Source organism: Plectropomus leopardus, chromosome 21, assembly GCF_026936395.1.
Source record: "Plectropomus leopardus strain MGB_pleo_1.0 chromosome 21, ASM2693639v1, whole genome shotgun sequence".
In the NCBI taxonomy this organism is placed as follows: domain Eukaryota; kingdom Metazoa; phylum Chordata; class Actinopteri; order Perciformes; family Serranidae; genus Plectropomus; species Plectropomus leopardus.
This window is the reverse complement of record NC_142196.1, coordinates 16,264,249-16,289,177: the sequence shown is the minus strand read 5'-3', so window position 1 is coordinate 16,289,177 and position 24,929 is coordinate 16,264,249. Positions and strand designations below refer to the sequence as shown.

At 41.7% G+C, this 24,929-nt stretch overlaps 1 protein-coding gene across 2 annotated transcripts in view; it reads right to left on the bottom strand.

The window, feature by feature from the left end:
- The window catches only part of boc (BOC cell adhesion associated, oncogene regulated), a 34,942-nt gene extending 10,013 nt beyond the window's left edge, over positions 1 to 24,929 (bottom strand). The window contains exons 1-4 of one of the 2 annotated variants that reach the window (XM_042510646.2): positions 24,662 to 24,929; positions 7,373 to 7,501; positions 5,305 to 5,577; positions 876 to 1,022 (exon numbers count right to left, since the gene is read on the bottom strand). In XM_042510646.2, coding sequence (XP_042366580.1) covers positions 876 to 1,022; positions 5,305 to 5,577; positions 7,373 to 7,484 — 532 coding nt within the window. In that variant the 5' untranslated portion in view covers positions 7,485 to 7,501; positions 24,662 to 24,929. Of the gene's footprint in view, positions 1 to 875; positions 1,023 to 5,304; positions 5,578 to 7,372; positions 7,502 to 18,949; positions 19,079 to 24,661 lie in introns of those variants that run through there. The other variant, XM_088071823.1, reaches the window with a different exon arrangement.

Genomic DNA, 24,929 nt, shown 5'->3' with positions numbered 1-24,929 from the left:
AATAACTTAATTTGTAAAAAAAAAAACAAAAAACATTCAATATTATGCCTACAATTCAGTTAGTTGGACACCAAAACAACTTTAAGTCCATGTAAAAGGCTTATTCCAGTTATGATTATAATCAGGATATGGTGTTTACATGCAAACAGGATGCTCAAAAAAACAGATCATAGACATGTTATTCATGTCCATAAAAAGGGTCCATAATTTAGGTAAAAGTAAGGATTAGGACATGAAATAGAAAGGACAAAAAATCAAATTCCTAAATATAAAAGTAATGTCAAAACTTTAAAGAAAACTATGCAAAAGATCCATGGAGGATAATGTGCTATAACATGAGATCAGGTTTTACATACTTATTTTTAAAAAGTATAATGAAATATATAAGAAAATACACGAGTATGACCAAGACAAATAGGAACCACAGATAAATCAAGTCCATATTGTGAAACAGTGTGTGTAACATGAGTACTATGTGCCATTCCAGCGCATGCTCGCACTGTCAGGACGGACCACAAGGTGGCGCCATAGAGTCTGAGACCAGTCAGTGAGTGCTCTTCAATGTGGTATTCATTTCCTCAGAGATAAGCTGCAGATATCAGTACCTACAGCTCCCAGGCATCATCAGCATACCAGCCACAAACCACTGGAGCTTTTCTTCTCTTACAGGCAAGTTAGAAGTAAATAGTTTGAAAAATAAACAACTTGCATTCCCATGTTTCAACATTCTCGAGATAATACCCTTATCACTGCCTTTATAATGGGCCTGATAGCAGGATTGTAGCATTCCGGTAAATTATGAAGATAGTATGAGAATTAAGAGGGAAGTAGGGGCTGATTATGGGAAATCCTAATGAATTGAAGCAGCTCAGTACCTTTGGATGTTTCAAGCCACTCCTGTTTGACGCTGTAGCGGACCTGGGCCTTGGGCTGGCTTTCGGGGAGGTGACATTCAATAACAGCCGTGTTGCCTTCATCGACTTCGATCTCCTGCTGGTCGTCAGGCTCAAAGTCCCGAAGCTCTGGAAAACACAAGAGGGTGAGGGGAGAAGTCAGTGGCGTCTTTCATCGCCTTAATACACAGTGTAAATCACGTCTAACTGCACATGTATACAGTCAGTCCTCCGCTTTAGAAGCAGAAAACCACAATATTCTCAGTAATAATAAACTCTATAATAACTGCAGTTTCCATATCTGGTGTCTCTCCATATTTGTAGCGTAACCATATTCCCACAACGTCTCCAGTGTCCTTCTCTTTGAAAGAAAACCCCTATTTTGGAATTTTGTTTAAACATGATCTGCTTTAAGTCACCGGAATTTTATATCTCTGGCTAATTTTTCTGTTTTACTTAGTCCACGCCACTTCAGATAAATCCAAAGCCTGAAAGTAGTGTCTGTAACATTCGAGTAGGTGTCATTAATCCTGTCAAACATTATCCTGTGACTGGAGCCGGTTCAGATTCTGTGGGAAATGGGTGGAGTGGGATTACTGGGGCCATGTGCTGCGACTGTGTCCCGCAGACACACAGTCTGCACAGCACAGACACTCATGTGACCTCTGACCTCCTTAAAACCCGCCTCCGCCTGAGCGGCCCAGAGGCCTGGCCACGGGGTCAAAGGTGAGAGGTGTCCATCCTATAGAGTTTCAAAGAGAGATATCCAGTTTGAGAGGAAACTGAAAAACTGTTGCTCTTAAGAAGCCGGAAAAAAGGAAATACCCACAAAAATCTTAGCGGGGGGGTTCTGCCATTTTATAGATTTGAAGTAGAGTGAAGCCGCACAAGAGAGGGAAAATAGTCGAGCAGTGAAATGAAAGATTAATCTCTAGGAACGTAATTAAGCGTCTACCAGCCTTTGTTGATTTATTCTTAACAAACATGGCCTCTCTCCATTTTTTCCAGAGGTGCTTTAGCTGGTGTGTTTTTCTTGGAGCGGCAGCTTTCTCTGGCAAGAAGCTGCTGGTATACACAGTCAGCTGATGAGACTTTGTATACAGCTCTAATTCAATAAAGAACGTTTAGTTAAGAGCCGGCGTATCTACTGATAGGGACATCTTAGTGATTAATTCGAAGCACTAAACAAAGACAGAGGTGGAGAAGTATTAAGATCATTTACTTGAAAACACTCTGTTACAAGTAAAAGTCCTGCATTAAATATGTAACTTAGGTGAAAGAAAGTAAGTATAATCAAGAAAATATACTTTAAGTATTAAAAGTAACAGTACCCAATAGAAAACCCCTTAAAAACTTTTTTTTAAGGAAAAAAAAAACACCGTAATAACTCAAATTATAAGAAAAAACAGCAATAAATAAATAAATTATTAAGATGGAGAGAAATCACACCAAAAAACTCAATCATTTAAAATAAATAAATAATTAAAATGATTTAAAAAAAACTAGGGGGAAAAAATCACCCTCAAAATTATTTTAAAAATCGGGGGAGAAAATGTTTATCAAAACATTTAGCAAACAGTTTTCCCTCAATCAACTGATTGATTACTCAGCTAATCGTTGCAGTTGTACTTGTATAAACTGTCATTAATTAAAACACTTTTAAACTTTTAAACATATTAAAAGCTTAAAAGTGGCATGAAGAAAATACTGTGAAGTCCAAGTACCTGAAATCTTTCTTAAGTACAGTACTTGAGTTAATGTACTTAGTTACATTCCACCACTGACTGCAGGAGAGATGATTTATTCACCGTGCATCTCTCTCTCTCTCTGTGTGTGTGTGTGTGTGTGTGTGTGTGTGTCTGGGGGAGCTTTGAAAGCAGGCACACACACAGACAAACACTAAAACTCTAACTCTGACTCCGTTTCAGCTCTTATTCTGAAAGATGAGAATCCCAGCCAGGACATGTCAAGCTAAGTGGTGTGTGCGTTGGGGGGGGGGGGGGCTTAAAGAGGGACCGTGTGGCGCTCCATTTGCTAAATCAATCAGGTGCTGTTTTTACAGCCACCCCTCCTCCTCCTATCATCCCTAATTCCTCCTCCTGCCTGCTTCTCCAAAATTCCTCCAGTTACACCTTTTAACCCCCCCACAACTCTAACGCCCCGTATTCTTCACAGGAAGAACCCCGCATGGGTGCCTCTCAGGTGTGTGAGCGTGCATATGTATTCCTCTGAGTGTGTGTGTGTGTGTGTGCTTGGTGCAGGGATGGAGGATTGATGGTATTCATAAAGTGAAGCAGACCTCCCGCACCAGGGCTGCTTGGCAAGGCACACTTAAATATTTTTAGAGAGACAGTGCATTCATCATCTTTATGTGTAGCAGTAGGAGGCCTGTGTGTGTGTGTGTGTCTGAATTATAACATGTTTGTGCAACGTGTTGTGAGTTCACGTTGTGCAGATACATGTCTCTGTTTTCTGCAGCAAAAAAAGGGGGGAGTGCTGCACAAGAATTCAAGCGGAGAGCTTTTAACTTATGCCAAAAAAGCGCAGATTCTTCAGAGTCGGATAGCGAGGAGGGTCTGGGATCAACCTATCCCGATCACAAAAAACATGTGCGTACAGCTAAGAGGGCTCACATGGAGAGGCAGGCACGTACACACTCCCTGTGGAGCAGTTCCTTAGGCGGTTTGGGGGTGGCCGAGGAGAGACCGTTATTAAATTAGAGAAGTTTTAGGAGGGGGGTGTACAGTCTGGCTCCACATGTGGTTATCTCAACACGATTCATCCACTATTGGAGCTATCAATAACTTTTACTGCCTTTGCAATCGCTCTGACAAAAAAGAAGAAAAACAAAACATGAGGGGCTGAAGATGACAAAAGAGGAGGGAAAGTGAAAGATAATGAAAGGAGGCAAGAGGAGAGAAAGCGACAGGGTGAGGAGTGAAAAATGTGCAGAGGAAGAGAAATGTGTGCGTGTACGTGTGTGTAAGGTTACGGAGGCCTGCGAGGAGACAGAGAATGTGACATCACGTCTCATCTTGTGTGAGGATCTTGTCTCAACTGGCCTGAAACACCTCCAGTTTCTCCAGCTTTGGCAGCCTCATACATCACATCACTACGTCTAAAACAATACAGTTAACAGCACCCTTTTTTACCTAAAAGTGAGTTCTAGTGAGGCATATCCTCTGTCTGCCCCTTCACACACACACACACACACACACACTCACGCAAAACTACCATATCTCCCCTAAAGCCCTCTACCCAATTACGGGGCCATAATTTCTGGCGAGCCCTGCTGTCGGGCCCTGTGGAGAGGAATGTGGTCTTGCGGGGAGCAGAGGGGCCGATGGAAGCAGGGGGCCCCCAGGCTGGAGTCCTGGTCCCTGCTCTGACCGGCCCCCGGCCCCTAGGTCCCCTCCATTCCTTTGGCTCAGGTTACACAGCTTCAGGCCCCCTCTCAGTCCCCTGATGCATATCAAATATAACACCACACACTCGGAGCAGCTCACTAAAAACGTCAGCAGTGAGAATAATTCACTTTAACTTCATTCGATCAATATGACACTCCGTAAAAGCAGCTGTTGTGTTTAACAACACAGAATGAATACTGACGATTATCTGGAGGTTTTTATCAGCAATCTCGATGTGCAACACTTTGTCAACATAATCACTTGCAGTGGTGGACAGTAAGAAAGTACATTTACTTAAGTACTTTAGTTTTTTAGTGTCTGTACTTTACTTGAGTATTATTTTGGGGAAAACTTATTACTTTACTACATTTGAAAGACAAATATCGTACTTTTGACTCCACTACATTTCTATGAAGCTCTTGTTACATTTGCTTTGAAGTCAGCGGAGGTTTTTTTTTTTTGGATCATGCAGTACTGCACGTGGTTTCTCTGTCCGCTCGTGCTGCTCATCAGTAGAGACAGGTAATGAGGAGAGGTCATCAGCGGGAGGTCGAATTTGGTTATGCAGTGTTAGTGATGGCTATGGCTGCAGATGGAGATGAAAATTTCCACCAGATCACCTATGGCGATACCTCAAGTCCATGTTTTAAGTTTTGTTTTTTTATTTTATTTTACTTGTTTTCAACAACATAGCAACTGCAGTACGATCAACATGGAATATCAAAATATATAAGCATGCATGTTCCCGTTTTTGACCAGGAACATCTATACTTTGTCTCAAGTAAGAGGGTTGTGTACTTGGTCCACCGCTGATCACTTGGTTAGACTCTCAGCAGTGGAAAAGTACAAGGTTTACAGTGTTGTATTGGTGATGATTTAAGGCAAACAAATACCGCCCCTTCACTGTTTTTGTTTTACTGAAAGGACATTAAGTCAAAGGCGTTCTTTGACAAACCAAAAAGTCACTGTTTATTTGTGTCAGCATTGTGTGGGAGGATACTCACTGGCAGCAGTGACGTTAGCGGGCACACTCGCCAGGGCTCCAGCGCCGGTGCTGGCCACGCACTGGTATCTGCCCACAGTCATGTTGGAGAGAGTGGGGATGGACAGGCTATTGGGCCCCAGTACTACACCCAAATATCCATCTATCAGCTCCTGTCCGTTGAGGCGCCAGCTGATGTTGGCGGAGGCGGGTCGAGCGCTGCAGCGCAGATTCACGCTGCCTCCCAGCTTCTGCACCACAGACATGGGCTCCTCAGTGAACGACGGCACATCGTCTGAGGAAAAAGATGACACAAAGCAGTCAGAAGCAAATAAAAGCTCTTGTGAAACACCTTTTGCTCATAAAGATGGAAAATAAAAGGAAAGTCACATGACTTGGCCTTAAGTCTGACTCAAGTCACAAATTTGATGAGTTTAGACTAAACAAAATCAAAAAAACTGCAACTTGACCCAGACTTTGATACCAATGACTCATGAATTTATTAGGACTTGGAGCCTTTTGACTTGAAAATACTTGAAGAAAAGACAGCACACTTGTCTGTGCTCCCAAAAATGTTTTATTAAATTACCTCCAATTACTGATTAAATAAATATTCATGGTTCAGCATCTAGTGTTTTGTCATCTGAATATGTGTGCTTCTGCATTTTTTTAAAATACTTGGTATCTTCCCCCAAACCCAAAGATTTAAAAAGTATTTTATTCAGTTCCCAAATCAACTAAAGTTAAAGTTATTTATTCCTAGAGAGTTGAAACTTTACTCCCCAGATAATTCACTTAGTTTGAACCAATCTGACAGCATCAAATTAAGTTGCAAGAGAGACACATGAATGTTACATGACTGAGCTCCAACTGGAAGAAATTCTACCAAAGATAATTTAACTTTTATTTACATTAATGCTTGAAAAATGATTTTTTATTTCATATATTATCAAAATAGTGGCTGATTGAGGCGCCCTCTAGATCAGTGGTTCCCAACTGGCCCATGTAGGGGGTCCAGATTTCTCCTTCTTCGTTAGTTCAAGGTCCACACATAAGATAAAATGTGAACACGGGCAAAAAACAGAGTTAAACAACACATGTTGCAAAAATAAAGTGCAATTACGTAAAATCTAGTAAATATATAGCATTGCTTCGAGGCTGGTGATATAAAAACCCTGCAAAGGCACAGCATGTTAATAGGCCAAGTAATAAGCAAGGTGGAGCACACACACATCCAAAGGACTTTTACAGGTGCTGGATCAAAAAAATCAAACCACAACTAAAATTTACTGGGAGCTTTTCATGCAGTGTAATGATCTTTTGTTTGATTATTGCCTTATAGGCTGAATAATACCAAGATCAGGGCAATAAAATAGATGCTAAACTGGAAAAAAACAAAAGGTTGATGTGATACTGAGGCCCTTAACAAAGTTTGTAGGTCTGTACGTAAAAATAACATGAGCTTTTATGAACTTTTATGAACATTCAGAATGGACCCGTGACTCACTTGTGGGCCACAACACACCAGTTGAGAACCACTGCTCTAGATCACCTGGGAGAGTGTGTGCCCCCACATTGCAGCGGGCCGGTATTGATTTGCACCCTTGGCCGTTTACAGCCATCTTCAGCTCAACTAATAATAAGGATGAACCCCCACCATGAAATAATCTAAAAAATTATAAAAAATAATCATGGCTGATGAATTTTTTAATCTACTAATCATTTAGTGGTCTGTTTGTTGCAGTTCTTTATACAGTGCGTCTTTTTCCTCTTCAGTTCAGCCAGGTGGCTTGTATAGCGCATGCAAACTTATTCAGTTCATTCCAAATAAACTGCTGTTGCTGCAGCCAAGACACGTAAAAAACACCTCCCTCCCTCCGTCTGACTGAGCCAGAATATTTTGTCCCTGGCAAGATTTATCCTGCACCAGGTGTGTGGAAAAAACTAATGTAAAGGCGTTCATAAAGCAAGCATACATCAAGTCAGTAATATGGATTTTGAAACTGTGACAAAAAGCATAAAAATGGAAACATTTTAAAGTTTTAATCCTGCAGATTGATGCAGTTTTTTTACTGAGTTTGTGAACTCACCGGGGAGAGAGGCGCCGCTCTGCAGGCAGCACAGGAGCACTGCACCCAGAGCGCACAACACTGGAGCCCTTCTCTTTTTCATCCACGGAGTCCAGTCTCGCTTTCCAGACATCTTCCATACACTACCCCCTGAAACACACACACACAGGAGAAAGGTCAGAGGGTCATTTACAGACTTGGTGCATTAACAACAAACAGCTTAAACCTCTTTATTCTGACTGAAACAAGCACACACAGATGCAGAAAACAACCAAAACTTAGAAACATGCATCATTCATCAAAACAGTCAATCTCAATTCATATATAAGCTGCTCTCTATCTTACTTGTACACACACACACACATACACACACACACAAACAGGCAACCATTAAGGAAACACAACCCAGGCGAGGCGGTGCACTCTGCGGTACCCTCAGCAGCCAAACTCCAGACACAAATAAAGCCTTTCTTTTCTGTCAGCCCCCATCTCACCGCTGACCCCATCTCCTCCGCCTGCACCCGCACCCATCCAGCCTGCGCTCATCAAAGGGGCGCCCTCATTCTGCGGGCCGTAACCCGACCCCTCCACCTTCCCGCTCAGGTGTAACCGATACAGGTAGAGGGTCCAGGAGAAGGAAGAGGGGGAGGGAGAGGAGCCGAGAAGGGAAAACACACAGGCTGCATTCAGAAGTTGGGACAAAGAACAACTAATGAGAGGCAGGGCGGGGAGGGCAGGGCGAAATATATATCAGTGACGAGTGTGTGTGTGTGTGTGTGTGATGGAGGAGGGTTGTATTATGGTTGCAGTTTGTATTGGAAGGAAAATGGAGAAGGCGATGGTAACGGTCAGTCTATTAACAGTTAAAGCAGAGAGGGGAGCTTTACTCTCTCCCTTGTCGCTTACTGCCAAGTTTCCCAAATTCTTTCCTGTCAGGTTAAACTAACAACTTCCCGTCAGGATGAGGAGGGTGGTCCTGCAAAACTGAATCTCTCCTTCTCCCTCCCTCTCTCTCTCGTATACATACATGTCGCTGAGCATGCACACACTTGAGGGCATAAACTGTCCTGCGACGATGTAGTAAAAATGGAAACACACACTGTTCTCATACATATTTGTCCTGATCTTATTATGGCAAGGGGTTTGATTAATGAAGCTCAAACACTAGGGACTACAACACACACGCGCGCGCACACGCGCACACACACACACACACACACACACACACACACACACACACACATATATAAAGGGCCAACACAGGACAGTAAGAGAATGGAAACTCTTACAGTGCACCTTCATCATCTAATGGCAGCAGTGAAAATGTTTAGCTGCCTGGCACATTTATTGAAAATGAGTAAAGCAGCCGACTGATGGAAAAACAGCTGTCAACGACGTCAACTGCCACACTGGGCCACACACTACTGCTGCGTTTTAATTGCAGATAATAAATATGTATAAATTACTTTAGATTGGCAAGTCTCACGACACGAGGAACTCAAGTCCAACTTGCTCAAACTGTACTGATTAGCAAACAGTTGTTTTATTAAATATACAGCCAAACGGAGCATCATTGACATTAATTCGGAATCGTGCATCTGATGGCGTCAATTATTCATCTTTTAGCTCTGTGTTTGGTCTCCACCATCTCCTGAGAGAAAATATATTTCTCTTTAGCCCACAACTTCTTCATTATGTTTACTAGCAAGTCACTGACTTTCGTTTTTTTGGCAACTTTCATCACTTTATTTCGCTGATTTCATGATTTGCCTCTGAAGAGACAGTGAGAGCGCAGATAGAGACGAGGGGGTGAGAGACTCTGCGTAAAAACCAGCATTATTTCACATCTTGCTGTGAATTACTGGATTATTTCAACCAGTGTTGGTGATTTTTGGAGGAGTGGAAATACTAACTAAAAATATTTAGGTGAGTTTTATTTTGTTTCTGTCAAGTTTGAATGAAGTTAACAAGGCAGTCTAGTCTCAGTTTAGTGAAAGAGAGAAACTTGATTTTAGAGGGTTGTATTTTCTATTTCTTTCTATTAAACTGAATTTATCTTGTTGATTTATTGGACTAAAAAGATATTAGGGCTTGTGAAATATACACACTAAGTCACAAACACTCAAACCTAAATGAATAGATCTGCGATCGCCGGTTATTTGACTGACAGCACGGTTGGACTGCCCAAGCCTAGTAGTATACAGTTGGTGTTTAGAGCTATTTTCCTTAAAAAAGCTGCAGCCAGATACAGCTGATGAGAGCCACAAAAGTGAATCAAAACAGTGGCCTACAGTTGTGGTCTCGAAAACCAAAACAATAAGCTTAAAGCCACCAAATAATTTAGTGATAATTGTTCTTGAATGCATTATCATCACCTCTTTAAAGAAAAGGTGCTTCTTAGCTTCTTAAATGTGCAGCTTTTCATTCAATGTTTATGCAAATTGAACATCTGTTTTTGGACTTTTGAGGTGTTTACACATTGGGGGCGTGATGCAAAAATGACATTAAAATGTGAAATATTTTGCATTAATAAAATATCATCAGCAATCCAAATTTGCAACAGCTGAAACACTCAAAAAAAAAAAAAGGTTTTGGTGCTTTCAACTGCAGCGATGCAAATATGCCACAACTATCAGGATCCGACTGACCCAGAGCAACATCTGGCAGTCTGCCTGAGGTCAGCTGCTGTATAGCCTAAGCTACTGTAAGCTATTTTATGAAATTCCTTTTCCTTGGGCTTTTATTGTGAAAGTTAAGAAAAAGAAGTGGATCTGGTTTGTTATGCCTTGTCAAGCTTGAAAGAAGTAATAAAGTTTGCCATATTGGTTTGGACTATCGTGCCTCTGTTGGTGTCTTATAAATATGGACACAATGTGATGGTTGATGCTTCTATCCGCAGTCAAAAGCTCCGAAAAATCAACCTTATTACAAAAACAGGGGCTTTTGCACCATTTAATATCCGTGATTTGTGTGAAAGTACTCATGACAAAAACAACAGTTTGAATAAACACGTTAATGTTTGACCTACATGCACAAAAAGCAAGTAATCTGAGTATGTCACCCTGCACTGGGAATCTGTGACAGGCATTTTCAGTGTTGAAAATAATCCCCAGCTGCAGCCGTACATACATGTACAGTTTAATTCACTCACTGGTCCACTCAGAGTGGCCCATTACTAGCGGCCTCACTCAGTAAACAAACAGCGCACTGCTGTGGAACCAGGAAGCAAAGCCGAAGGTCTGTGGCTTCAGCGGCTGGTCGCTGTATGGACACAACCCGGGACAGCTGCCCATGAAAAACACACACATCTGTATGGAGCACCTGTCCCGACTGTGAGCGTCACTAACCGTAAACCACACCAGTCAATCTGCCAACCGGACACACAGCAGGACACACCACCTCGCCAACGAGACCTCTTACCTGTCCAATTTCTGTCTGTCACACACAAATGAAAGCAGCGACAGTGAGACAGGAACAGAGATAAAGCTTTGTTATAACAGCGGCATGAGCAGGCCCCTCGTATATCATCACTCCCTAAAAACAGCCATACTCCTCCGAGCCTGTCTGTCCGTCTGATTCATTAGTCAGCTGGGTCCTGTGTTTGCTTAGCGGATACCCTGCCTCAAGATGAAAAGTTGGCCTGACATCTATGTCCAACTTTTTCCATCCATCCTTCCCGGAGAAGTCACCGACAGAGAGAGGGAGAGGAGCCTCCTACGCATCAGCGAGACTGATAAAAACCAGAGCGCACGCACAGACAGCCCTCCTAAATTAAGAACCCAGGGAAAGTGTGTGTGTTTATATGTGTGTGTTAATGCGTTCCTGCGACTGTTGTGTTACAGCCTTCCCAGCGAGAAAAGCATTGCACGGCCAACACTTTGTGGGAGCAGCTTTGTGGAATTAAAACATATTTTAGTGACAGTGCAGAGAGGAGAACTGTGTGAACTCCTCAAATCTGCCAGTTCTGGTGCACAAGTATGATTATAGGGGAGTGAAGCTATTTGTGTAATCATGTTGAGAAAATGACACTTGACTACTGTGAGATCTGACTGAAGAGTTGACTCCTAACAGACCCAAAAGAAAAAAAAAATCTTACATTTTGACTTGGTCAAATCCTGGGATGATAAGAAATACATAAGACAGCAGCAGAAAATGTCTGTTGCTGCAGGAAGTTGACTTCATATGTGTGGTCCAATTTATAGTTGTGTTTACTTGTTGTTTTATCAGACACTTAATATTTTATATCATAGTTTCTTGCACAGCTGCTTTGAAATTTAACATGTGAGAACTAGCTTTTTTCTTTTGAGTGAAAAAAGGTTTTGTGGAAAATCTTCAGGGCTTTAATCGACTCTGAATTATGTCAGATGAATTGGATTTGGCTTTTCAATTCAAATATTCCACTATTGGTTTCTTTTCTCCATATGGAGTTTGAGAGCTTGAATGAGCTTTAGTGGGATCTTCAAGCCAACCGGAAATCCAACTGATGAGTCAAATCTTGGTCTTTCACAGGACACCCCTAAAAAACTTGATCATATTCCTTTAAGTAAGGCGTTGAAAAAAGTACTTTTTGTTATCAGTACTGAAACTCAGGTTTTTTATTGTACTAGTTACAAAAAATTGAAACGACACCCAGGCCCTGCAACAGGTGGGCCTTGCATGTTAACAGATATTTATGAGCAGCAAAGACAATCTGCAATACATGCAAAGAAAGTGTCAGCACAGGAGGAACTTTTACTTTGTAAAACCTCAGGGGACAATTTTTATTTAAATTTCACTGAACCATGTTTAAAAAAAGGTTACTGAGGACTTGCTGTTTATGATGTTGAAAAATTAAGTTGTGATTAAACATTTGCTATAAGCATTTTTTGTGTTGGAGTTTACTATATTCCAAATTTTGACAAAATATTTTAATTTTTATTGTAAATGCATATCCAAATATAAGTTATTGGTCTCATTAACTATTAATGATCAGTATTGGTATTGGCTCTGAAAAACCAATATCAGTTGACCCCTAATTGGAGCATCCCTACCATTAACACAGGAATTACTCAAAGGCTGCCTCATTCAAGGACCTGACACTATCTTGACTTGTATTTTGGTTTTGAAAGCTTGAGACTTGGAATTGACATCAAGTACTTCAGACTTCACTCGAACCAATCTTGATTGGACCCAACTCAGAGGACTTTGTATCATAGAGGACGAGGGGAAAGAGGGGTCCTGGTGGTGGCAATGGTGTGCAGGCATGCATCATGAGTGTAGGTATGCGAGTGCCTTATATGTCGTTGTGGGAGAGTCACTTGACAGAAGTTCATTGTGAGCGTGCTAAGTAAAGACACCGGGGCCCCTGTTCTCCCGGGCCACTGCCAGTCCCATTGTCCCCCTGCCTCCGTGGATAAATTCATTTTGACAACCCTGCTAATTGGATAAAACCAGACTGGAGCCACCTCCCTGAGCTCTCACATTCCATCTGCTTTCTGGCATGGAGAGGACACACAGGAGGGGCGGCGGCGGCGGCGGTGGAGGGGTAGCAGGGGTAGTAACTCCTCATGAGGAGCTGAGCTGTTGAATATTTATCACCTCCCCAAACTCCCCTCTTGCCCTCCCTCCTCCCCCAGTTTTACGTCTTTTTACACCCCGTGCCCCCCTCCTCCTCCCCCCTCGAGGTTCTCCAAACACCACAAAGCCCCCCCTTTAGATAAACACATGCGGTGTCAAGTGTGAGGAGTGCCGGGGGTTCAACTGCTCCGCTCAGGCCCGCAGCCCACAATGCCATGCCGCATAGCTGCCATGCGGGAGGCCGGTTGCCCCTGGCGACGCTAACAGGCAGAACGCACCTTAATAGAGTGGAGAGTCATTGTAAAGCAGTGAGCCGGTGCACGGACAAAGACCCCGTGGACCCCTGGAGAAAGGGGAGACGCTACTCTGAAGGGCCCGGGGAAGAGCTGATGGGCCCTGCTCAATGACCAAAGAGAAGGAGGGGGGCTCAGTGACCAAGAGGTTTGAGAGTTTTGGGGAGGAAGGCAGGAGAGTTGAGGGGGGGGTTCAGTGCTTCTATGGATTGATGTGAGATGGGTGAAGGGGGTGAAGGGGGTTTATGGAGGCAGTGGGGGGGGTGGAGAGGTTGACTGAGAAAGCAGAACGGCGACTCAAATTAATAGAGAGGATGTCAACTGGCGGGCGAGCAAGAGGAGAGAGCAGGGCTTCGTCAATGAGAGGGTGTGTTTGAGAGAGCGTGTGTGAGAGCGTCGCTGAATGTCCCAACATATTTTCCCCTCACTCTGTCAATGTGTTTGCTGGTTTGGCCCGAGGTTTGTGCGGAGTGGAGGAGGACGAGGAGGGTCCGGAGAATACTTAACAAACCAGTAACACGCCATCAGACGATCACACAGGGAAACAGCAACAATACAACAAGTTTAATAACAACAACAACAATCTAAGTAAATGACACGTAATCACTGATTGGGCTGCTAGGGTTGCAACTAACGATTATTTTCTTGATTAAACGTTAGCCGTTTGGACTATAAAATGTGAAAAATGACGATTGTTTCCAAAAGCTAAAGACGATGTCGTCAAATGTCTTGTTTTGTCCACAACACTTGGACATTAAGTTTTCTGGCATATAAGAGTAACTACAACTACAAAATGTTCATATTTAAAGGTCGAGTTTGTAAGATTGTGGAGAATGCATTGGCAGAAATGAAATATAATATTAATAACTATGTTTTCATTAGTTTATAATTACCTGAAAATAAAAATGATGAATGGAATGAAACGCTTATATTCACATACAGAGCGGGTCCTCTTCCACGGAGACCACCATGATGTTTCTACAGTAGCCCAGAAGGGACAAATCAAGCGCTCCTGATAGGGCCATTGGCATTATAGTTGGGTTTTTTTTTGTTTTGTTTTGTTTTGTTTTTGCGTTGGTTTCTGTGGGTCTCCCAGTTTCAGTTTCAGTTGGCTGCAATCTGCAAATAAATATTAAATATATATTAAATATATAAATTATTAGTACTGCAAATACAATTAAACTTTTGGCAGCCTACTATAATGAAATCAACAGCTTTTTCAGTGTGGTAGATACATTTTGAGGCAATAAAAACGGATAAACAGACAAACTATTTTGTCTTAGATGACAGATTCTGACTAAGTTAAGTTTTCCTTCACCTAAATGATTTGCAGTTGAAAAAAGGTAATAAACACTATACATCACAATAAATTGTATTGTAATCCTCAGCATATTGCAAACATTTAAAATGGTAATAATATTGTACATGACTTAAGTACTGTGATAGTCATATAATCTTTAATCAGTTCAAATGTACGCAACTGGTAGTTAAATGCTGTAATGATCAATATGTAATTGCTTGTTTCTGTCTTTTACAAGATAAATTGAGGATATGTTTTACAGGGTGGAAGAAACTGGTCTGTCAGGTATCATTGTGTAAAACAAAACCAAAATACAGAGTGATCATGTGAAGATAACGTGCTGGATGCTGCTGTCTCACTTCACAGAAACACAGATAATTCAAACTGAAGTGGAGAATCTCCATACGCTTCACACCAGCAAAAACTTGGCAGACAACAAATCCTAAATCTCTTCCCATCTATCTCTCGGACACAAGAGAACCTTTCGGAGTCTTATCTTGGCATGGAAACTCTGCCCAACAGGTGGAGAGGGGGCCAGTCCAAATCCTCCACTCGAGACATCACTCGTTCTCATGCCATAAAATTACACATCAAAAGCATCTCAGCATCCCTAACGAGGCTGAGAATTTACCCCCTCCTCCTCTACAATACTGTCTCTCACACACACACACACACACACACACACACACACACGCACACACACACACGCACACGCTTCACAAAGTATTAACGAGCTATATGCCCATCCAACCCCTCCTTCGCCCCCCGAACCGACACTAACGAGCTACAGAGCGTCTTGAGGATTAACGAGAGGGATCTGGACAGGCCCGCCGTGTAGAGGAGGGGGGCGTTCTAATCAATTAGGCACTGCGGCATTTGCATAATTTAGATAACGAAGCCGAATTAACCACGGAGAGCTAATTACTGTGCCACGGTGAACACACCCACCCACATTCCTCGGCCTGGTGTGGGATGCCAGCGTGCCCACCAGGGGCCATGGGAACAGGACCGGATCATCAGCGACGCAGAGCCAGATAGACGGAGCAAACAGGGATGGAGGTAGCATCAGCCAATCACATCAGAGGGAGGAATACCATCAAAACTGCACAACTTTAGTCTCAGTTTACCAGAAACATGCTTCAAATGTGACAAGGCAAAACACACACTCTCTCACTACTTGTGGGAATGTAATGTGGTCACAAGTTTTTTAAGGGGGGTTCTTGACATGGATAACATTAAAAAAAAACGGAAAAACCCTTGTTGGTCGATGTTGTGCATCTTGTGTGTTTATCCAGGTGATTTTATTACCAAGAAAAGTTTTTAAAGACTTATTTTTAAGTCTTCCTATAATTTCTCTTATTTTATTTTATTATTACACTGTACCTTGCTCCTGAAGTCTTGCACTGTTCTGTTTTGATGATTGAATGACTGATGATTTTATCAAAAATGTGTCTTTTTTTAAATTCTGTTTGTTTTTTGTGATTGTAAGTGTAATGCACTTTGTAACATTGGCTTTTATAAGTGCTATAAAAATAAACTTTATTATTATCATTGTGTCAGACTAAGAGAGCAATACCCATAAGATGGAAAAATGTGATATTAAGGATTTATCAACATGTGTTGCTATGGAAAAACAGATATCTTACAAATGGAAAGCTGGCAGTTTCTGAAAATATCGGGGGGAGCTTCATGGACTTTTTGAAACTAAATGTTGACAGAGATCAACAAAACCAAAGACAGGAGTTGGGTCGGGGCAGTTGGAAATAAGATTATAAAGTGCTGTAGCCCAATCTTCAAGATTTCTGTTTATTGTAATTACTGTAACACCCGTTTGTCACCTCTGTTTCAGTTACACTGTATTCAGTTGCACTGTGTTGTGCTGTGTTGTGTTGTGTTGTGTTGTGTTGTGTTGTGTTGTGTTGTGTTGTGTTGTGTTGTGTTGTGTTGTGTTGTGTTGTGTTGTGTTGTGTGTCTGCCTTTTCATTTATGGTATACCATATTTGCTGCCAATACAATTTTATTTCTATTTAATATCTGTTATAATAGAAAAAAAAACAATAAGAATATTGTTACAAGAAAGAGGGAGGGAAGAATGGATAGAAAGATAGAAAGAAAGATGTAATGATAAATGAATGGACGGAAGGAAGGAAAGAAGGAAGAAAGAAAGCTGGAAGGAGGGAGGGATTAAAGGAAGGAAAGACAGATGGGTAGAATAGAGACAAGGAAGGAAGGAAAGACAGATGACTAGAAAGAAGGCAAGAATGACTCAAGATGGATAGAACAGAAGAAAAAGCTTAATCACATGGAAGAAAATAAGAAATGAAGCAGATGAACTGATGATAGAAGGAAGGAAGGAAGAGGGGTGGATGGATAGAAGGAAGGAAGGGTGAATAGATCGAAGGAAAGAAAGATAGATGGACTGATAACAGGAAAGCAAGAAGGATGAACAAGGACAGACAAGGGGAAAGAAGGATAGAGGGAAAGGTGGATGAAAGGAATAAAGCCATAAAGAAAATAGATGGATAGAAAGGAGGCAAGAAAGACTCCAGGATGGATGGATGAAAGGAAGAGAAGAAAGGTTAATAGATGGATAGAGGATAGATGGAAGGAATACAGTAAAGAACCAAGGAAGGAAAGATCAATTGTGAAAGGGAACTGTGATCATGGTTCCCACACATTTTCATGGACAAGATTTCAAGACTTTTCCATGACTTTTCAAGGACCCATAATCATTTTTTCTTGTGATGTGTTTTTCAAAGAGAGAGAGAGACGAATGCAGGGAGAAAATGAAGACATAAATGACGGTAAACAAAACGTCGTCACACACTGACGAATATTTGAGCTACTTTATGCCGACAGCTGCAGAAATGTGTCGTTACGTTAAATGACGTGGAGGGTTACACACGTCAGATTATTCTAACAATTTCATTACAACAACATTTCAGGACTTTTCCAAAACTTTTAATCATTTTGACTGATGACTTTTCCAGGCCTGGAAAATGTAATTGAGAAATTCCATGATTTTTCCAGGTTTTCCATGACTGTGGGAACCTTAGGTGATAGATGAATGGATGTAGCAAAAAAGGAGGGGTGGAGGACAGAGGCCAGGAGAGAAGGAGGTAAAGGAAGATAGATGAGTGTATGGAAGAAAAAAAGGATGATGAATGGATGAGAAGATGTACAGATGGATAGAAAGATGGCAAGAAAGACAGTAAGGTTTGAGGAGAGGAAAAAAGGATTTAAAGAAAGATGGATGATCAGATGGAGGGAAATAAGATGAATAGATGAAGGGAAGGGTGGGTAGATGGATGAATGGATGCAGCAAAAGAAGGAGGAGTGCATTGGTAAAAGGAGTGAAAGATGACTGAATAGTTGGAAGGAAAGAAAGAAAGATGGATAGAAGGACACCAGAATGGATAAATGAGAGTAAAGTAGTATGATCAGATGGAGGAAAAGAAAAAGAGATGGATAGATGATAGTAGGAGGGAAGGACAAATGGATGAAACAAAAGTAGTAGAGGTGGAGAATGAAAAGAGGATGATAGAGAGAATGCAAGAAGGATAGATAAGATGAAAGAACAAGGAAAGACGGATAGAGGATAGTAGGAACATTGGCTTATAGCTATATGGCTATATATATATATATATATATATATATATATATATATATATATATATATATATATATATATATATATATATATATTTATTGCCATATATAATATCGAAATATAGAATATCGGAACATCGGAATATTGAATATCGGAATATAGAATATCTGCAAAATAATTCAATATCGTACATCCCTAGAGGATAGATTTAATAAAAGAAGCAACAATTGATGAATGAATGATGAAAGGAAGGAAAGACAAATGGACAAGTGAAGGGATACAAAGATGAAAAGATAAATGGAGTCATGGTCTAAGAACTAGAACAAAATAAAATCTGAGAGGCTGAACTAAAAACTTTAACCACACTCTATCTCTAAAACTGGATTAAAGACACTGAATATGTCTGTTATTGTCATGTCGGTGAATCATTTCATTGTTATTTAATCAGAAAAAACATTCTCTGATTGCAGTTTCTCAAATAAGACTGATTTTTTTTAAGCAAAACAAGACATTGGAAAAAATCACGTTGCAGAAATTATACAGTATATGGGTGTGTGTGTCTTCAGTGACACACACACGTTTGAGAAAAGCTTCAAGTGAGCATCAAGAGTCTCAGTACACAGATCACACACACACTTAATCATTCCCATACAGAGCTGGGAAAACTCACTAATACCCACGATTTCACAGTCCTCATCACACAAACACACACCGCATGCAGTTACATATTTCATTTACCCACAACCATTCTTTCCCTGAACACACACACACACACACAATTGATGACACATAAGCAAGCAATCACACCAACTCCTATTACATGGTAAAAGTATACTCACAGAGGCACATAAATATGCAGACCTCAGGAAGTTTTTCCAACACCAAATGTCAACACGCAACAAAACAGGCTACCACTTCTCCCCGGCTCTGAGAGATAAACTACGTACACACCAACGGCATTCGAATATAAGCTTTCATAGCTGTACATATCTGCAGCCTGCTCCCTGTGTGTTCCTGCATCGTCGCGAGGGAAGGAGGGAGGGAGGGTGGGAGGAGGGATGTGAGGGGGTGAAAGGGGCCCCAAACTCCTTTGGCAGCTCATGCATCAGAGTGAATGGAACCAATTATAAATCAAGAGCAATTTCTCCCCATTATTCAGCAGGAACTAGGAGGGGGAAAAAAGAGATAGACTGGCCCTACAACTCTCAGCAGGAGACGAAGGAAGGAAGAGAAAAGCAGAGAGAGTGAAATATTATATGAAAAACAGATATAGAGAGGAATTAGGAAATTGAGATAAGGCAGACGGAAAGAGAGATGAGGGAATGGAGAAAGGTTGTAAAGTCATATGAAACAACTGAAGGAGAACGTTATGGGAAAAACAGATTAGAAAATGGAGAAGAGGCAGGAAATTAAACAGAAAGCGAAGGATAACGGGGCGTCAACTGTGTCGGAGATGGTGCAACCGGCTTTGACTGCCACGGTTGTAAAGTGAAAGTCTGAAAGAGTTTCTTAAGAGGAGAAACAGCTGGAAAAGGCTTGTTTCAAAGAGAGCTCTCAGTGTCAGGAGCTGGATTTGTGTGCTGGAGCGGAGCTACCACTTGTCCTGTCACTCAGAGATGTGCGTTATCCTAAAAGCAGGGAGGAGGGGGGGGCTCTGAAATATAAAATAAAACCTCACACTCATTTTGGCAGAAGAAAGAGGAGCACTGTCGATGGAAAATTCCAGTTGTGATAACCTCAGGGGCCCAGTAACTAACTAATCTGGTGCCCAGTGATTTATTCTGTTGAATCATGTCTTCTCCTGCCAGTTTGACATTCTTCGATGATGAGTTTTTTCTCTCTGGGGCAACACTTTAAATCTGATTATTGGTTAAAGTGCTGGAACACAACCCAGATTCCGTTATTTGGCACTTTTCCTGTTTCGTTCGCACATGCATCGAGACGGGGATGCATCACGCAGCGTATAAAAGGTCTAATAAAGCTGACCGAAATGACGCAAAGTTTTAAAAATGTGTGCAGTCGAGGCAAAAAGAGCGACTGGCCCAGGTTTAAATTGCAGAGCCCCAGTCAGAGTGCGATCTTATGCCTGTGTGTGAATGATCTATTAGAGCGTCTGGGTTGCTTTTGGCTCGTAATAACACCCCCTAATCTTTGTCCAAATATCTGCTTTGCACACACAGGGCTATTTGTCTACACACACACACACTGCTTTCTTACCCGAGTCTGGAGTTGATCAATGATCTAACAGCACTCACTGCAGACTCACAATGTGTGTTTGTGTTTGTGTGTAAGCGAGAGAGTGAGAGTACGGCTGGGGTAACTTCATTATCCAATCAAGAGCTTCTTAACTTTTACTTTAAGTAGTGGAACAAATCAACTCAGCTGGTTTAAAGGCTTTGGATAATCCCTGTTAGGCTGTTAGGATAACAAATGAGAGCGAGATTATATTTACGATACAGATACAAACTGGATGGGCAACAACATGTGGTTCCAAAATACTATTTGGGACCCCAAAAAGACGTGTTTTGCATCAGAACCGTTAGAAAATTTCTCTTGCAAAAGCTTTCTTTCCTTCTTACATCCAATTCACGATCATCCCAGCCTCGATAATCTCGCTCTGTTTGCTGTATCGCTGCCTGTTTAATTAGCCTCTCCAACTCTCTGTCAGAACTTTCTCCTTCACTATTCCCGCCTCACATTCCTCCTCCTCTCTCTGTCTGTGGTCCTGGCTGACAGCGAGGATCAGGAGGAGAGAGGTATGCAACCCCAGGGGAGGGGCCTGGACCCCGGCCACCTGCCGGTCCAGGTGTCCCTCAATGGTTATCTGATGTCCGGACACAGAAACCCTCCCGGGGGCATGGGGCTTGAGCCAGAGCCTCCAATCTGTCAGCGCTGGAGGACTAATGCACCGTATGTCAGCGGGCCAATAATGTCCAGCTCTGGGAAATGATGCAGCCTTATTTGGCAATGAGGCTAGTTTTTGAAAATTAAAGAAACCTTTCTTTTTCACACACACTCTTCTACTTCTAATCTCAAAACGACCACGCAGGTGAGGCCAGTCAAGGACCACAGTGACAAGCAATACATACCAGTGCAAAGAGATAATCCTGATTGGACAGGAACTATCACTCACACACACATCTGTGCAGCAACGGCCCTCAGATTGTGCCTGCAGGCTGTTATGACTGCATGAGTGTACGCGCTGTCACAGAGATGAAAGCATGCCCTCAGGAAGGAGGGGTTTTTTTCTCCTTTGTCAATTAACGCCAATGTTACACCCTCTACAATAACAATGCTGCTATCCAGCACCGCAGTCAAACCTTTGGCTCACAAACACTGACATCCGAGCTGCAACTGATGGAACCGCTGGCTGTTTGTAATCTCGAAATGCATCTTTAAAATCCATCTAAAGACTTTGATTTACATCCAGATGTAAAAACACACCGAGCGAGAGCCAAACAAGTTAAATCCTATCCTTCCACTCATATCTCACATCCCGGTTCAATATTGCAGAGCAAATTTCGAAACCAAACTAATATATGAGTGAGAGGCTCTATTGCTATTGGCTGCAAACCTAAATCCACACAGTAACTTTCTTTACAAGCTGCAACACATATGAAAACTTTGCTCCTATAGACGCAGAGTTGAAAAGCTATCCACCAGCCTCTGGACAAATAGTGGAAAACTGGCAGCTTTTGTCTCCGTTACACGTCTGTTTGGCAGGTAACCAAGATCAATCACATATAATTTCAAGCTCCAGACTCACTCTGAACAAAAAAAGGCTCCTAAATTCTGACACATATCAGGCTCTGTAACCATAAGACAATAAAGTCAGCTTCCTGTTCTGACATAGAGGCCTGTTTCGCCTAAAGCTATGCACAGTTTTAGTCCAAAAAGTATAGCGTGCAGAGTATTATACACTTTTAAGGACAGCTTCCAGGCAATAGTTGTTGTTTTGGCCCGGGACTGAAGCCTGAAATCATTCGCCTCAGCGTCCTGTACAGAGAAAAACTTGATATTATAATACTCCTATAGGGACTTAAAGTGTGCCTGTGGTATTCAAGAATGGATTGATGCTACTTTACTGTAGTCGGGGGGTTGCAACTGACCATTTTATTGCCAATTTGTCTAAAAATATTGTCATTTTAGGTTTTATTTGGACGGAGCAACAGTCAAAAGATACTTAAATTGTGATCAAAACAGATGAAGAAAAGCAGCATCAGTGAAGCTGAGTTTTTAGCACATACACTCAAAAAATATCCTAAACAATCATTGATTATCGAATAGCTGCCGATGCCATTGCAACGGTATTAGGTCTTCACAGTCCGATAACCGTCTCAGACAACATTGCGGTTTTACACTGTTCAGTATTACACAAATAACATTGTCATTAGTTGCAATGTCCCTTAAAGGAATGAAAACCGACGGTTTTTCTTTCGCCTGAACGAATGTTTTATTACAGTAACTGAAAAATGAACGCAGTGTTTTTAAATGGATTTATGTGTAAAAAGTCTCCTTCTGATAAATAACTAAATCAAGGTGAGATTCTCTGTCCACACAGTAAAAATTAACTGTTTGCTTTCATTGAAAAAGCATCTGGACTGCCATACATTTTAAGGTGACTGAATTGAGTTAAGACAAGTTGAATCATTACAAATTAAATCAATTTATATTCTCAGATTCAGTCAACTTAAAAAAATGCATTTTTTCAGTGTCCCTTAGATGAGATAATGTTGTACATGGTAAAATAACCACCAATTCTTATACTACGGTATACCTTGAAACCGGTGTACCTCTGCAGCCTCAGATGAAAATGAATTTTCTGCAGGCAGTAGTTGTTTTGGACTGCATCCTGAAAGCTTTCCATTCAGCATTATATCCTAAAAACATAATTATATTCATCCTATGGTGATTTAAAGTGTTCCTGTGGTATCAAGTAAAAGCCTTTATTGTTTTATCCCCTGTACTGTAACTGCAGGGTTTAATAAATCACAGTTAGCTGCACAGTACTGAAATATTCTTTGATATTTGCATCATATCTTGCCAGATTGATTATGAACTCCCCATAATTGTTTTTCTAGTTTCCACATAAGTAATCAAAAGGGCCAAACAGTGTGAGAAACAAGCAGATAATCAGACTGGAATCAATTAGTCCCAACTTTGATCCACCCGACTGCCAGAGATGATCAACAACAACAACCAAACAACAAGAGGCTCCTTTTTACTGAGACCAATTAATTCCCTTATAAGCTGTGCGCCTAATTGGAGGAGGCCAGGGCCATTCGTTTCGACTTTTAATCCAAGTGACATTGATTCAGCGGGAACAATCAGGCCCTCTTGTCTGATGCCATGTCTTGTCACTGAGGTTCCTCCATGCGAGGCAGCCAGCGGAGGCTAAATGTAATCCAAATAACAAAACGACACCTGTGGTTGGAAATTTGAGCCCCTGCGGCTGTTCCTGAAGGCCTCCTCCATGTCCCCCTCCTCCGTGTCTCTGTACCCGGCCCCCACGGTGAGTGACACCACGGGCCAAACACTCATTAGCAGCTCCGGGATTAAGACAAACATTTTCTCATTAAATCAAACCTGAATGGTATCAGGAGAGACTCTCCTGACAGGGAGGCAGGATGCTGCATTCCTGGCTGCACTCAGCAGCTGTCACTTTATTGGAAGATTTAATTAGGTTATTCTGACACTGGACTTTGGTTTGGGGGGAAGCCACTAACGAAATGCATTTGTTATGTTGTTTTTTTCTATGCAAACAATGAAATCTGTGCAGTATGAGGATGCATTTTCACATAACACATTTGTAATCAGGAGCATCACTAACAAACACGATGCTTCTCTGATAACATCATTTGTTTTTAGCTTTCCTTCACTGTTCCCCAGCCTGCGTCTACATCGCTGCGCTCTCCGATGATAATATGGGGGTAAATCTGGCACCATGTCTGTTTTCTGTTACCCTATGGGAGCGACTATAGGCTGCGGCCTGCAAAACGCAAGCACATTTCTCCCAAAAACACACAACTATGTCTAAAAACATAGCTATGGATTTCTGCAACGTGTCACACAGAGCCGAATCCTCTCCATATTCACGTATCGCACTGTTATAGCGCGCGTATATAGGCAGAAATGTAAGGAAAACTTATATAAAATATGGACGCAGAGCTCAACCAATCGACAACAGGCTAAGTCCGATCGCAAAGTTAACGTTTCTTATTAAACGTAACGCTAAAGCTTAAAGCCAAAACACACACTTTCACCCAAACTCAGTTGATATGTAACACAGAGTTTGAATTAAAATTTACGCGCATCAGTAAGTGAAAAAAAACAAAACAAATGGGGCTATCAAAGTAGTCACCAGCATGGAGTAATCTAACACCTAAATCGCAACTTTTTCCTGTAAATAAAGTTACAAACGAGTTGTAAAAGACTTCCGTTTGGCTGCACACACGCACAAAAGCTGCTACATTTTGTATAACTTTGTAAAACATGTTGATACAAAGCGCAACACCGCAAAAACATGGACCGCATGAAGAGGCAAAACTTACCAAAACTGCTCTATCTGGTGCTCACACCTCGTTTTAAGCGACCGATGTCTTCTTCGCCTCTCTTCTGCGGTGAGTTTTAGTCCCAAAAAGCTGAAGTTTCTACTTCTCTTTTCCCTCTAAAGCCTCGCTGCTTTAGTAATTTACTGCGATGCCACCGACATTTTCTTCGGCTCCCCAAGTTCTCACATTGAAAGGCCGTTTTTGGATGACTGAGCTCTCAAACAATTCTCCCTTTTGCGACGCCTTTTCGGGTCCTCCCACTTCCCAA